Genomic DNA, 16,207 nt, shown 5'->3' on the forward strand with positions numbered 1-16,207 from the left:
CCCAACTACGCAGTCACAGTTTACATATTTGTGGGCATGTCTCACGTTGCACCTGTGCGCTTTATCGCGCTGCGAGTTTGTTTTGGGCCAGAGCCTTGTTAGCCTGTCTGCAGCAGATAGCAGCACCCGGACATCATGTTTTGATGCGGCTCTCTTGACGTTGTGTGAGATGCGATGCATGTATGGGACGACCACAGGTTGGCGTCGGTTCTCTCAACTCTCTCCTGTTCGGGTAGTTTCGATCGTGCATTCGCCGACATCTGGTAGGATGGAAGGAGGGTAGCCTTCAGCTTTGAACCTTAATGTTCGCGGATCAAAGCTCTCCGCTGCTGATTGAGGACAGGACTCGTTAGGCCGCGCTAAAACAACTGGAAACAATTGCTCTTTTTATAAATGTTGTATGAGCCGAATCCCACTGGAGTAGACTTTTTTGGGATCTTGGCAAGTACGTCCAGCATATATGATTACCCTTGAAGCTGAACCGAAGATTTAAAAATTGAAGGGTGCTGTTGGTTGAAGCCTTGTGCGTGAACTTGATGTTCACGAACGACGCGTTTATTATGTTTAACCAATTAGGCCACCAACGTATTTCAGTACAATTTCGAGAATAATGTTTCGTGATTCACTTAGCTACGTCGAGTGTACTCATGTTCCAGCGAATTACCCGTGGCAGTTTGTATTTTATAAAGACTGTAGAAAAAGCCTTGTCTGTTCAGTCGTTGTACCGTACCGAGAAGAATCTAAGAACTTGGGCCTTACATCTCAAACCAAAAAGAAAACGACATCTTGCGCCTCCCGTTGAAAAATTGCGGATGAATTTAAGCCCTCTAAAAATCTTAAATGGCTCGCCAAAACCATAAATGTATGTTGCCTCAACAGAAACAACAACAAAAGAAAGTCGCCACTAGGTCTTGAGGGGATCTATAGACCGTGTCACTAGGAAAAGCGGAGAGCGAAAAAATGCCCTCCCTCTCTCACCCAGCGTGTCGTCTGCTCCGCCGAGTGGGCTGTACCTAACATCCGGCTGACGCTGAAACTCGGTTTAAAATCGCGTTATCTTGGAAATTTCGAGCGCAGATGCTCAAAATGTTATATGCAAGTTATCGTGTAATGCTGTAATTAATGTACCAGCGTGCAAATAAAAAAAAAGGAAAAAGAAAAGAAATAGGAAAGGTGTGTTAGAGTGGCCGGTCTCTCCGACGAAAAGTAAATCCGGTTGCTGTAGCTTTTTTACACTTTTTAGTGAGCGCGTTGGTAATGATGTAGGTTTAGAAAGTTATATACGTAAAGACAGGGGACGGGACAACACATCTTTCATAGGTTTAGAAAGAGTTATATACGTAAAGACAGGGGACGGGACAACACATCTTTCATAGGTTTAGAAAGAGTTATATGCCTAAAAGACAGGGGACGGGACAACACATCTTTCATAGGTTTAGAAAGAGTTATATACGTAAAGACAGGGGACGGGACAACACCTCTTTCACATGAAAGATGTGTTGTCCCGTCCCCTGTCTTTACGTCTATAACTCTTTCTAAACCTAGCTTTTTTACTATAAAAAGTTTGTAGTGGTGGAGGCCTTTAGCGACAATGAGTGGAAGTCTGAAATCATAAATAAAAACGTGCCCTTCTGACGCAATATACGCAGTGATTTAGGGTAGTACTGCCGGCTGACCCCACTGCTATTGAAGTAACGGAAAAAGGATACACTAGTTGATCATTTACTAAAATTAAACAACAAAGTGCTATAGGCTAATGTTGGAGCAGCCATGTATATTCTAAGAACGCGAAACACTTCACAACGGCAGCCACGAGCGAGATTTCGATGTTCGGTGCGGCCCGCCAGTACAGCCCAGAGATGTAGAACGGTAAGCTCCCGGTTCGTCATCTGCTAGCGGAATTGGGCGCGTGCCCTCTCTCTCATTTTACCCCGCCGAACCTGCTGAACTTCCCGGATGTGTGGAGAGGGCGCTGCGGTCGAACAAAATGGCTGCGCCTTGAGAGCGCTAAATGGAATAGTCTATAGGGTCTATAGAGAGTGAGATCTTAAAGAACGCAGGGCGTGCTATTCATTAAGGGATATTTATACTCCGAAGTCGACGAACAGAAAGCGCTTGGCGCAGACCGACGTCCGTCGGTCACCGCGCTACGTCACGCGGCTCTCAGAAGCACCCGAACGACCGTGTTGACAGCCCAGCGCGGTCCGGTGCGCCCCAGCGAACTGCCCCACTCTGCGCATGCGCGTCTTCTTTGAAACTGCATCGCCTCTATACCTTATGCCCACTTCCTGGTCGGTACCAAATCATGCCATCTAGCAGTCGGTCGTTCAGAGCACCGAGTTAGGTGTGGTTGTGGTTGGTCCACGATCGTTACTCCCGCCCGTTTCGATCTGGATGAGCACGGTGCCGGCGTGCGGTCTTGTACGTTAAAAACTCCAGGCTAGCAATTGCCTCCGGTGGTTGTGGTGCACTGGCGAAATTGTTCATCTACAGCCAAGAGACAAGTCGCCCGTTAAGGCAGACTAACTTCAGGCTGTATAAACATACCCACAACGCAATATGTTTGGTGGGTCGTCCATGTCGTATAGTTAAGCTTGCAGACAGCGATTCGAGACAGTGGTTAGCCGTTTGAAAGTATGCAAATGATGCGGGATAATGAGTGAGAAGCCTTTATTTCCTTCAAAACATCACACACATATTGACGGAAAACAAAAATATCACAATATTGCGTGCGACAAAGCTAGACGCTTGACAGGTCCGCCGGAGTCGTTCCAAGCGACTCCGATGATTCCGCCGACATGCTTCGACCGAACAAATGGGCTCTATATTCCACAGCGACCTCTTTCCGACAGATTGCCGACGTGTTATTATAGTAGACTTTCATGTCGAGTCAAGAAATTGACATTGAAGAGAGCGGACGATACTTAAGTTACGCATTATACGCGTTGGTAATTGTAGCACACTTCACGGAGCCCTTGCAAACGATACCCAAATAAGTCCCATTTTCATCGCGCACTTCTACATCCTTTACCAGCTGAGACAGCCAGTTGAAAATGCATGGCTGGCTAATTAGTTCAGATATTTTACTGGAACCGCCGTTCCTGTGCATTCGACGGCGCTCTTTCGATCAAAAGCAGCTGCCGATGCATGCGACTAGCACATGATAACATATAGCACAGACATAAGGTCATCGCTAATTATAAGAACTCTACATTTGGCGCGTCGAGGATCTTTCAGTTTTTGCTGGCTCACCACCACAGCGTCCACGGTGACTACTGCCCACCACCACCGGCTCGTTAGGCCTACAGGCTTAACGAGAGTTGGGGTAGCGCATCCTCGGAGCAGCCCACATCCACGCACATACTCGCCCAGTTCAGCGCACTATCGCTAAATACGCACATCGATACGGGAACAAGACAACAGCACACCATACATGACAAAAACGGCAGGCTGAGATCCCAGGAATGAACGTCTCGCACACCCCGATTGGCTGTGAGAACCATATTCCCGAGTGGGGCGCTCGTGCGAGGGCTTCTGGTGTAGTTACCGTCCTCGGCCAACACCACCTAGACAGAAGTCTTCCGCATGGTCTCTTCTTAACTTTGTTAAACGTCATCAGATTTGGATCGCACAAAATCGGCTATTGGACCCGAGCCCGACCTTCGACGTGCTTATTAGACACGAGCCCCACCCAAACACTGGCACAGCACTCGTGCCTAACCTCACGCCTCGATCAATCGAACTGTGATGACGCGTGCGGAGACCTTCTGTCTAGGTGGCGTTGCTTCGTCGACGACGCGAATAGAGCATCCTCTATTCCGTCGTAAGCTGCGCCGAGGCGCGCTGGGCTACGCTGCGCTACGTCACGTTCACTCTTAGAACAAAAGTTTCCCAACAGGGTGAAACAACCAACTTTTACATCATCCATCGGGTAAGCACGGAAGTGCCTTGCTTATTACCTCCTCGAGGGGACAAGTACTAGCGCCGCTTATTTGAAACGCGTTTTTAGACGGTAATGCTAGCCCCCACGTCACTTCCATCGTTCTCCGTTGGGTTTCGTCGGTGGTGGAACGCGTATACTTCTCGCTTTTAGGAACAATGTTTTTGGGAAAAAAACAAACGGAAAAAGCTCTTTATGTATGGCATTTTATTGGAGATGACACAATGACAGTAGCGTGATGTCTGCATACAATTTTAGTTTACAGGGTTTTGCGGCACATTTGCCATTGTTCTTATAAAAGCCTGTTTCACCTGTGACTTTCAGGTAGCGCGTCCCGACGTGGGTTCGTCCTGACTTCGTTGAATAATCGCGGCTCGCCTGCTTGGGAGACAGGGGTCGGCAGTCCTGAACCCCCTTCTGATGTACAGGTTTCGGCGCCGAAGTGGCCGATCAAAGTAAAAAAATGAGCAGTAAGAGGAGACGCTATTGTAGGCGATATCTTTCTACTGCGAGAAGGCGTCACCGGCCGTTTGATCGCAGAAGTTTAACCTTGGAGTTCGCTGGGTGGTCGCTGCAAGATACATGGCGACGATGCAATCACGTTTAGTTTGGTTTTCGAGTACTGATCGGTGCCACTTTTTGTATGCAGGCTCCCATGTAAATTTTCTAATCAGTATTCTTGTACCGTTGAGGTAGCCCCGGAGAAGATGTAAGCTGGCTGACTGTTACAGCCCCTTAGAAGAGGTGAAGTTACGCACATGAAGCATGTGCTGCCACTCCCAAAAAGGGCGAAACATTCAACCCAAAAGTATGCCATATTGCCTCTTAATGGAAGTAAAATGACACCCTCGATATAGAGGCTATTGCTGCCCATGAGAGATAAGGTTGTCTCTTCAAGAGAGCACAGGTGCACCCTGACATAAAGTGTAACAGTTGCTCCCAAGCGGAAAAGGTAACTTTGCTAACCTTTTGAGACGAACTCCAAGGACAAGCAAATTACACCCTAAAAGGTGTGAGAACGGGAACCTTTTTTTAAAGAGTGTTTCGCATGACGACGGAGTGTAGACGGCCCTTCGAAGTCGGTGTTGGTCAACGCGATCGGGCGCGTACTGCTTCTACTATTTATAAATTTTATTGTATATATGCGTTTGTGTACGCTAGCGGATTGGATATTTTTGGACTGTTTGAGTCGTTTGTATCCATTGTTTTTTGTAATTTCCTTTTGTATTGCTTTCCCAATTTTCATCCCATGCTTACTCTTTGTTATTTGCTCTACCACTTCCCTCTATGATGCTTATGCCTTGAGGGTATGAATAAATAAATAAATATACCTTAACCTGGTTCTCACTTTACTTCGCTGCGGTGGCGCTGCTGCAGGCACGGCGCGTGTTCAGACAATTCAAATCATGCGCATCACCTTTCTACATACGCTCAGTGCCCACACCTTCCACGGGTAAACATTTTTCAGCAATGATCGTGCTATGGTCATGTTTTGGGTTCTTTTCGTTCTTCGTTGTCCTTTTACGAGAAAGTGACAGAAAAAAGTACCATCTTCTATCATTTTGTGGGGTCTGAACATCTTGTGGAGTCGATGTCGGTCGATAGAAAAAAGCGGAGGGACCCTTTCGGGGCTGTCCCTGAAGTTCCGGTGAATGTTCAGAAGCGCGACCCCTATACTGCGTTCATCCTTAAGGCCCGTTGACACTCTTGCAACCGAGTAGGAGCGACCGAGACAAGACCGGTCTTGAGCCTCTTGCGTTGGCATAGAACCTGCTCCGCAGCAGCGCATTCGGTCTTACGCCGTCGCTAGAGGCTTCAAAACGGGCCTTGTCTAGGTCGGTACTACTCGGTGGCAAATGTGTGAACTAAGGTGCCTACTTGTGCCCGCCGCTCATCTAGACACCCTGGTGTGAACGGGCCTTTAAAGGCCGACATAGAACCTTGGTTTTCTGCCAAGAAGATTATCCTTTTAGCGTTCCCCCTCTCCTAAGCTGCAAAGGGAGTCAAGTTGGGGCAAGGTAAAAAGTGGAGAGGATAGAACCTCCGTTTGCAAAGTCAGAGTATTGCTATTTTGGAACTTTGTTTTGCTGCCCTAAAACTGTCGTCGAGTCCTTGCAATTCAAAGGGAAGGGGGTCATTTGTCAACCCGCCTGCATTCTCCGAGGCCAGGCCAGCTTCTTTCGAGGTCAGGATTTCGCGGTTTTTGTGACGTCGGGAGCTGAGTCATTCGCATCCGCGAGCCTGGAGCAAGGCTTCGGTTACTAACATGGCTGCGTTTGGCAACAGCTCTTCAGAGAGCCAGAGCGGGACTTGTATTTCTCACACAGTTAACGGTCGAACATCGAATGTTTAATGCATCGAGAAAACGGCAAAGCACACACAAAAAAAAGACTGACATAGGAAAGAGGAGAGCTATAAAATTTCAGGTGGTGTTTCGACCCTTGAACACCCTCCCTGGCTACGCCACTGGTGCCAAGTCCCTTAGCGTCTTAATTCGTAGCCAAAGTGATCGCGCCGTTGGCCAATAACATTGCCGATGAGCGACGAACGAAACGGAGAGCGTGCGGATAATTAGTCACGCACTAGGCTTATTTAGTCTTTTAATTACTATACGGCGAGCGAGCGTTCGAAAACGCATCTCTGGCGCATCGGAAGGCAAGGAAGGGCACGCCAGTCAAATGAAATCCATCGTAGAAAACGCCCAGGGAACGTGCAATAACGAGGCGGGCAAGTGCGCGTTGTCATGAGGCGATGTCGGGTGGGAAACAAAAGCACGTGGCAGCATCTGGCGGGTAAACTGACGCACGAGGTGCGCAAATAGCACAAGAACACGCACGCCGCATGGTTGGGGAAATTTGATATAGGTTGAAATGTGAACCACTAAATGGTAGACAGAAGCTTTGCGTCAGTGCCTCCCAAGTTGCTACTAAGCAGTCGAACGGTGCGCTGTCGCTGCGAAAATGAAATCGCTCCATGGTTGTTCTTAACCTAAAGAACGCAGATTGGCAGGATGTGACTTATTATGCCAAGATTTCTTGCCGCGTGATTTGTTCTTTTTTACTGCGACACTAAAATACTTCTGTACGTTTTGTTCTACTCGTTTCTCTTTAGATATATTGGAAAATGCTACCTACAAAACGAAGGATCAGAATGTCACGGATAAAGTTGCGGTTGCATATCGTAACTGTGTCAATACCTGTAAGTTAGGAATGTTGCTTCGGAATAGGCCTTTATAGTATAAATTGGGTGCTTGATTTGATAGTTCAAAAATTTATTGTGCGACAAAAAGGGAAGTGTCATGCACGAAGTTAACCTTCGCGTTTACATTTGAATGTATCAACTCTAGCCCATGATAAGTTTTCTAATTAACTAAGAAGTATATAGGGCCGTGGCTAGGTCTTGGTTAGAACTTACCTAACGCACCGAAAGGAAAGTGCACCCAACTAAACTTAATACACACAGCATAGCTGTATGGCGGAAAAAACAAGCTAACCAATTCGCTTCACACTAAAACAAAAGGATAACTTGCATTTTAATTATCGGTTTTATGACAAGCGACGTCAACGTATGAAAACCGTGCGAAATCGTTGTCTTCGTGTTGAACAAAATATTTAATGTAACTATGTGTTACTTTCACGCAGCCATTCCTGCAGAGGTTCAATTTCGTGCATTGCAAGATGTACTGAAGAGAGTAGTCGGTGAACACTGGCCCATTTCGCCACTTTTCGAAAATGAAAACACATTTCCCAGCTGGCACGATCTCTACATCCGGATTCACAACGAACTGAATTTATACTATTTGTTTGCGGAGTTCGTCATAAAAGATGTGACGAACACAACAAAGAATATTCTTGTGGTGAGTTTGTTCTGTGTAGCGGATGAGCACAGAAAATGCAGAATTTACTTTTCCAATGCTAGAAACGGATAGTTCTATGCCCCGTTTTACCAATCATTTACGGCGCATTATCTACAGTTGTAAACCCTCACTGGAGAACATCATGGGATACCCTATACATTTCGTTTTGCGTACTGATTATTAGTAATGTTAGTACAGCAATGCTAGTATTACAAGCACCTCATCTAGACCACTGGATTTATTAGCTAAGCAAGGACGTACCGATAGTAAACAAATACAACACTTGCGTGCGTGTGCTCTCTAGACAGAAATTACGTTACGACATCTTGACCATTTGGTTTGTTTGCGAGCTTACTAAATGACGTTTGTCGTGCGAAGTCGTCCCCGTCGAAAATAGGCGGAGAGACTGGTCTTTTTCCGAACTAAGTTTTAAGAAAAATCATATCGTCCATCTTGAGTAAGATATTTCATCTTTGTGGGAGCAAAACAGCAGCAACTTTTGGTTATTCCCCGTTAATTGTTGGAGAGTTTACTTTCGTTTAACATATTTCTAACATTGGTTTTACGCACTTGCTTAGATGTCGCGACCTAAAATTATTTCGAATAAAAAGTGCCGAATAATTTATTTATACTGCTCATTTTATAAAACTTAAATCGAGTTGAGCTTGATTGAATCTTGGGTTTTTGGAGATAGTTATATTTATTCTTAGTATTGATTCTCTTCCATCTAGACCAGGGGCGGCCAAGCTGCGGCTCGCGAGCCGCATGCGGCTCTTCGCGTCTGAAAGTGCGGCTCGCGGCTCCCTCCCCTACCCCCCCCCCCCCCCCCCCCTTCCACGCCTCCCTCCTTGTCACACAAGCACTTCCCCAAATAGAGAAATGGAACGCGTTTTAAATCGAAAGACAGGTTGCGGTTTGGTAGCCTTGTGCTACAGCTACCTTACGTAGAGTTGGGCCGCTTTTGACTCGGATAGATCGAAAGTAGTTCGAGTTTCGTTTATTGCTCTGAACAAAAGTTTGCGCCCCCTCCCCCCTTGCGGCTCTTGGAAGTTTCGTGATTTTGTTCGCGGCTCTGAGGCCGGGTCAGCGTGGCCACCCTTGATCTAGACAGTTGTACAGCTTGTCACTATCACATTATTACAATAATATCTTATTTCGGGTTGGTGTTCACTGACATTCTACTTTGTTCAAGGTAATGAACTCTTCTAGGCATTTTGTTAATAATTTTATTGCCCTGGTCTAAACGTTCATGACGTCACCGATAGCAACACCATGCGATGCAATGTTTCTCAGCTTCCGATACATTTATGTTTATTTTTGTTTTATTGCATCAGATTTTCCTTCACAAGATTTATTATCACAGGATAACGATTAAAGTAAATTGTCGTTTTTAAGTAATATATAATTTTGTAAGCTTGGGACATGACAGTGGCGCCGTGGTGTAAACCTATCAGAAGCAACTCGCTCTGAACACGGCCGGACTGTCATAATCAACCTGTGTGGCAGCCAGCCTCTGTGTCTAATGAATGTCAGGTTACTTGAGCCCAGCGATGCACACAACCTTTAGGGCCACACTTGGCTCTAACCCTTTTTACACGAGACATTTGGGAACACAGATCCCCTTCATCCGCCAACAAAACCGCCTCAATCATATCAATTGTTGTACACCTATTCGTCCCACCGGCGAGCGAAGAATAATCTCATAACAGAGGGGTGAAATATACTTCTTAAGTAAATATTATGAATTACTAGCACTGATGAATGACGTTTTGTTATGATTTCCTTAACGCCGTGCGTACTAACTCTTTGTGGAGGCAGGTTCAAGCGGAGATAAACAAAAACATGGGGGGGGGGGGGGGGACACGATGGAACCCGAGTCCCGAGTCCCGACCAACTCCTGCGGGTAGAATGACGTGCAAACACGTAAAGAAAAACGCTAATCTCAATATTTTTTTTTTAAATTTCGAAGTATTAATTCTTTACTACGGTCTTTCAATAGGGAGTGTCCTTGATGCACAAATGGGTCATTTCAATAAGAAGTATATTAAAGGAATCTCTTTCATTTGGGTAAATAAAGCGAAAAAGGAATTTGCTTATTTTGAAAATTATATTGAATAAGAAGCATGAGATCAGTGTAGTAAGCTGACACGTTTATCTGTGTTTTTTTACTCACGTTTTTACTCTGTTCCTACCGGTCACAGTTGGGTATGCCAGAGCTTGATAACGCGGTCACTCAAACAATGCGAGTTTCCGAAGGCAGTCACCTCACTCCTATGGGCATAGCTACCAAGAGGGTTATGGAGTTCAGCATGAAAATACTCTATCCGGGCATAACAGACGCTCAAACTGAAGCGACTATTCAAGATATCATCTGGTTCAGCGAAAATATTACGAAGGTGAGGATACATGCTACGCTTCATTTCGTGTCCTTGTCAATTTCCTTTAAAATTCAATAAAAAATTAGAACCGAATATATTGAAGATGACATTTTATTTTTTTCAAAAAACCTGGAAGTACTATATAACCCGGTGTTCGTTTAATTTCGAACCGATTAAAAAAGGTTGAGGGGCTGAGAGTTAGAAGAGTGCGGTTTCAACATGTATATTAGGTTCGGCGAACATTAGGGGAGGAGATAATCGTCATGATAAGTTGACTAATTATCTAATACTTCTTCATTAACTTCGTGGTTATAGGTTTTGCAGGTCATGTTGGAATGCAGTACTCATAGTAATTAATATTGAAGGCCATACCATTCTGTATATGTTGCAAAAATAGTCTGGTATTTAAGATAGAAATCACTCATGTTCGTGTTTTTACGCGCAATTGAAAAATTGAGCGCAAAAAGAAAAATAAACCTTGCCCGCAATGGCGCTTGGAAAGTTGGCAGTCGTTGAGGTTACATTGCCCTTTGTTTCGTCGGCGCACCCACCAAGGACGCGCTGGGGGTTAGGTAGAGCGTTATTAAAATGACGACCTCACTCTTCTAAGCGCCATTGTTAGCAGGGCATGCAGCCCACTCTTTGAGTGCTATCTTGAACCGTTAACATCTCGAAAATCATAATCTTCTCTCAAATTATTTCATTAGGCCTATGTTCTAACGTTGATTGCGATTCAAAGTGCTATTCCAACATAACCCCTCAAATCAATCATGTAAAAGTTGACGAAGAGATTTGAGTTCATTAGTGAAATTATCGTGACTGTTATTCTCTCGTCAAATGTCCTCCGTGGTTGATATGTACACGGTGACCACTGAGCTCGTCTACCTCTCACCCCTATTGAAAAAAGATGTTCAAGTGGGAAATCGGGGTCGACAACGCACAAATATCTAAATGTAACAGAACACCAATATTACTCAGCTTCAGACCAACCTCAGTTGTTTGTAATGAAGGAACCTTGTCGTTTTAGAGCGCAGCTCTTAGGGGCCCGTTCCCGGCTTGAGCGGCGTCGCCGTCGCCGTCGGCGTAACCAAGGTCATCCCAATGTTACGGTCTCGACATTGAAAACGGGGGCGGCCGAGAGAAGGTTAGGAAAGGACGTTTAATATACGTCAGGCAGGTATGGCTACCGAGAAAAGAACTCTAAGTCGCGCGGATCGTGGAGCGCTCTTTTGGTCTTTTGGTACTCTTCGTCGTCTTCGAGGACGGCGCTAACATTCGGCCATCCTAGCAATCAAGTGCCCTCACTTGATGTTTCTTTACAACTTTCTTCACTGTCCACATCAAATGTGTTGAGTCGTTTCAGCTTATCGACGGGAGCTGTTGAAGTGTAATAACGTTGAGTCCGCTGGTGGCCAGGTATGTCCTCGATGCGATAGGTGTCGTTTGGAAGTCGCTTCGTGAGTACGTACGGACCTTTGTATTTCTCCTGCAACTTGCGCGATTCTCCTATCGACGTCGGTTCTCGCTGAACCACAACGATATCTCCCGGTTCAAACGTTGGAGCATGTCGTCGCTTCTGGTTGTAGCGACGCTTCTGCCTCTCTTGACCAAGTCGGGTGGCTTGGATAGCTGCCTTCCTTCTATTTGACATCTCCTCGCTAGTTTTAGTAGACAGGTCGCGCAAAGCGTCATCGAGGTGATCGCCATTCAAGCTTCTTGACTCGAAGTTGAACAACAATCTGAACGGTGGGCTGTCTATTGCTTTGTGGTACGTGTTGTTCAGGATCCACTGAACAAGGTGAGCAACCTCATCCCAGATCTTCTCACCTTTGTCCTTTGTCAAAGTGGCAATCGCTGGAGTGATCGTCCTGATGAAACGCTCGACTTGACCATTCGCACGCGGTGTGGCTGTTGAAGTCAAAATGTGAATGATGCCAGAGTTTTCACGGTACTTCTTGAATGTCGTGCTAGTGTACGCCACTCCTCGGTCCGTGATTACTCGCGTCGGCGGTCCAAAAAGTCCAACGATGTGTCGCAGGCATCGTGTAGTCGCTTGGCCTCCTGCGTTCTTAACAGGTGTGAGTATCACAAACTTTGTGAACCCGTCCACAGCTACAATCAGGTACGTATTTTCGTGTCTGGATCTTGGAAACGGTCCCAAGTGGTCCAGATGGAGTGTGTGAAACGGAACACCGACCTTGTCGATGGAATGAAGCATGCCAGGCTTCTTTCCTGTTGGCGTCTTATTATAGAGGCACTCTGCGCATGAGGCGACGTATCTCCGTACATAGCGCTTCATTCCTGCGAACCAGTATTTCTCCTGGATCCGTTTGATCGTCTTTTCCGTCTCCACATGCCCCAGATCATCATGGGAACGTCGCACAACCTGCCAACGCAGTGGTTTCGGAACAAGCCACAGTAGCCTTGATGAGTCTCCATCAATGTTTCGGAAGGCAACATTCCTCTAGAGTTTATACTCGGAGTGGATGCGGCGCTCCTCGGCCGAGGACGCAGGTTTCTCCAGAACCTCTCTGATGTGTTTCACATCGGCGTCCAGTCGTTGCGCGGCAACCAACCAGTCATCCGTTTCTTCCATCGCTGTAGCGTAGATATGGAGTCCTTCGCACGCCTCCATCTCTTCCGCTGGTCCAGTCGGAGACCTACTCAACGCATCAACATGCTGCATAGACGCTGAATCTCTGTGAATAACCGTGAAGGTGAATTCTTGCAACCGGAACCACCAGCGTGCCACTCGGGGTATGAGTTCACGTTTGCTCATCGTTCCCCGTAGGGCGCTGCAGTCCGTGACAATGTTGAAATCGATTCCAAGAAGATAAGTCCTGAGTCGTTCCAACGTCCACACCACGGCGAGTGTTTCCAGCTCGTATGAATGATAACGTCCCTCAGCCTCTGACGTTTGACGACTTACGTAAATCACGGGGTGGAAGTGGCCGTCATTCTGTAGTTGAAGTAGCATGCCCCCCAACCCCTTTTTGCTTGCGTCTGTGTGAACTTCCATCGGGGCTTCATGGTTGTACAGGGCCAACACAGGGCGTTCCTGCAAGTGCAGCTTTAGGACACTGAACGCGGTGTCCTGCTCTGTGGTCCACTCCCAAGGTGCGTCTTTCTTTAGAAGCTTCGTTAATGGCTGTGCGAGAGTTGCCAAATTCTTGACAAACCGTCTGAAGTAACTGACCAGTCCAACAAACTGTCGGACTTCGTGCACTCGGGACGGTGTTGGAAAGTCAATTAGAGCCTTCACTTTGTAGTCGCTGGGTCTGAGTCCAGTCGCTCCGATCTCGAAGCCCAGATACGTGACTTTCTCTGTCATGAAGGTGCATTTGCTTTTACGAAGCGTAAGGTTCGCAGCTCGTAGAACCTGGAAGACCTGCTCGAGATGAGCTAGACCCTCATTAAAGTCGGTGGAAGGGATAAGAACGTCGTCCATGTACGCTAGGGCGACACCATATCGTAACTGTCCCAATACGGCATTCATCATACGTTGAAAGACCGCTGGAGCGTTGGTGAGACCGAACGGCATTTTTAAGAACTCGTAATGTCCGTCAGGCGTCACGAAAGCAGTCTTAGCTCGGGACTCCTCAGCCATTGGAACTTGGTAGTAGCCCGATGCCAGATCAAGCGTCGTAAAGCAGTAGTTTCCCTGGAGTCGGTCCAGCTGATCTTCGATAAGAGGTAGAGGATACTTATCCTTCTTAGTAAATCGCATTCAGCGCTCTGTAGTCAACACAAAGTCGTTCCTCTCCGGTTTTCTTTTTTACGACAAGTAGTGGGCTCGCATACTCGGATTATGAGTCGCGGACAACACCTGCTTCTTTCAGTTCTTCTACGGCCTTGTTTACTCGAGTGCGTTGGTCGTAGGACAGCCGGTATGGACGAAAAGATACTGGTTTTGCCCCAGGAACAGTCTCGATGTTCATCTCTGTCGCACTCGTAGAGCCAAGCTCGAAGACGTTGACGGCAAAGCAGTCACGGTACTCGTTAATGAGCTCTAGCAGCCTGTCAAATTCTTCAGTAGTCACCTGAGGCCCCTTTCGTACATCCTACGCCTTAATCGGTTGCAACTTATCCGTCGTCTTTCGCTGGCACGCAGTCTCAATTGTTCCTGAACACCAGGATCCTCTGGCTGCAACTTCTCCTTTCGAAATATGGAGGTCGGACTTCGATACATTCAAAATAGGCAAAACAGTGTTGCCGCCTTCCGAGACGTCGATTACGCAAGCAGGCAGGCAGTGTTCCCTGCCCTCTTGCGTTCGAAATTGTGCGTCAACGAAGACGTGTCCTGTGGCGGATTCCTTGGTCGTCAGACAAACAATTCCCACGTAGTCTGGTGGAATCACGACAGACTCCTTGGCCCAGAACGTGACAGAACGTGGCGGAAGATCAGGAACTTGAACGAATCGAAGCTGGTCATCTTCATCAGCAAAGCTGCCGTTCTCTTCAAAAATGCGAAGTGTGTTCCTTCTTCGTACGATCGTGACATGTGGTTGCTCAGTAAATGGCTGTCCAACGAGAAGCGGAATCGCTTGCGCTTCACTTGGAACAATGTAGATTGGAACGCGGGCTGTAGCTTGGTCCACTGTGACGCTTGCTTCCGTCATTCCACACGGCAGAACTTGACCGGAACCGTAGCCCGCAATCTTGCATTCCCGGGACGGCTCGTTATAGCTGATTCCCAAATCGTCGGCATCTATCTTGCGCAACGTAACGCACTGACTGCCAAGGTCAACGTAAGCTCGAATGGGCTTCCCGTCTAGCAGAGCATCTTGAAAGTGCTTCTCGTTTCGTGCATTCACTTCCTTATTATCTTCAATGTGATGACTTTTGACGTTCGTACTACCTTTGGCGCTTGCTCTGCAGTCCGCTGTTTTATGTCCTATCCGTTGACATTTGCTGCAGCGTTCTCGCTTCTGTGGTTTACTGCAGTTTGCAGATATATGTCCGTATTCGTCGCAGTTAAAACAGCGCGGCTCACCGCTAGAGTTGAAGGCCGGTTTTCGTTTAACAACACTTTGGGTGGATCGGTGATTCGATGGAACTGTCTTGACAGTCGCTGAAACGGTCGCCACATCTGACCGGTGGGACGCTTCCTCAATGACGGCGAGTCGGTCGTCCAAACATTTTAGACATTTCAGCAGAGCCTCCGGTGTCGGGAATCTGACAACGCTCAAACTTCGAACGAGAGATTCGTCATTGATGCCGGTTATGACATAATCCACGATCTGATCTTTAGGAAGTTGACAGAGTCGAGCTAGGCTGACTTTTTCATGAAAGTACTGCTCGACAGTTTCGTTTGCCAATTTCCGTCTCGCTTCCATCTTTTGGTGCCGGCGCTGTAAGCATATGACGGGTGGAAAAGCTTTCTTCAGCTCCGCCTTCCATTCAAGCCACGAGCGCTGGACACTGACGAGGCCGTCGTACCATGCTTTAGCGATTCCTTCCAGTTTCGTCAGCGCAAAACACGACGTCTGTCGCTCGTTCCATGAGTATATCACAGAGAGTTCGTCCACTTTTCTTATCCAATGTTCGATGGTCTGCGCTGGATTCGTCACGGGGTTGAACACTGGTACCAGCTTACCAGAGTCTGTCGGTGGTCTTGCGTCATTCGTGGGCTGAGCTGTGGAACGTAGCAGGTCAGCCAAGCCCGTGATCGCTCCTCGCACGGCGGCTTGTACGGCCTCCTGTACAAGAGAATTAAGTCCAGGAAGGTCGTCTGTCGGTACATTCAATCCAGTCTTAATTGCCGGAGGGACGATGGATGGGCTCGTCACCGATGTTCCTTGTCCTTGATTAGCGGTGTCGGAGAGTTCAGGATTTCCAGCTGCCACACTACCTTGGCTCGTGGTCGCGCCATTGCTACCGCCAAGGCCTGTGCTCCCTGCTCCAGTAGTAACGGTGACTGGAAGTCGGGGAGGGCCCGCTGCCGCAGTCTGTCGGGTCCGGTTCCGTTCGCTGCGCCGCTGACCTTCCTCGTTCGGTTCAGCCATGTTGAGGTTTCGTTTGGCGCCGCTGTGT

General features: G+C 47.3%; 1 protein-coding gene across 1 annotated transcript in view; it reads left to right on the top strand.

The window, feature by feature from the left end:
* LOC8035500 (neprilysin-1-like) overlaps positions 1-16,207 on the top strand; it is a 90,502-nt gene that overhangs the window by 14,315 nt on the left and 59,980 nt on the right. The window contains exons 4-6 of the mRNA XM_040214774.1: positions 7,052-7,138; positions 7,582-7,796; positions 9,998-10,192. Of these exons, the coding sequence (XP_040070708.1) occupies positions 7,052-7,138; positions 7,582-7,796; positions 9,998-10,192 (497 nt within the window). The remainder of the gene's footprint in view (positions 1-7,051; positions 7,139-7,581; positions 7,797-9,997; positions 10,193-16,207) is intronic.

Source organism: Ixodes scapularis, unplaced genomic scaffold, assembly GCF_016920785.2.
Source record: "Ixodes scapularis isolate PalLabHiFi unplaced genomic scaffold, ASM1692078v2 PGA_scaffold1__304_contigs__length_218370807, whole genome shotgun sequence".
Classification (NCBI taxonomy): Eukaryota; Metazoa; Arthropoda; class Arachnida; order Ixodida; family Ixodidae; genus Ixodes; species Ixodes scapularis.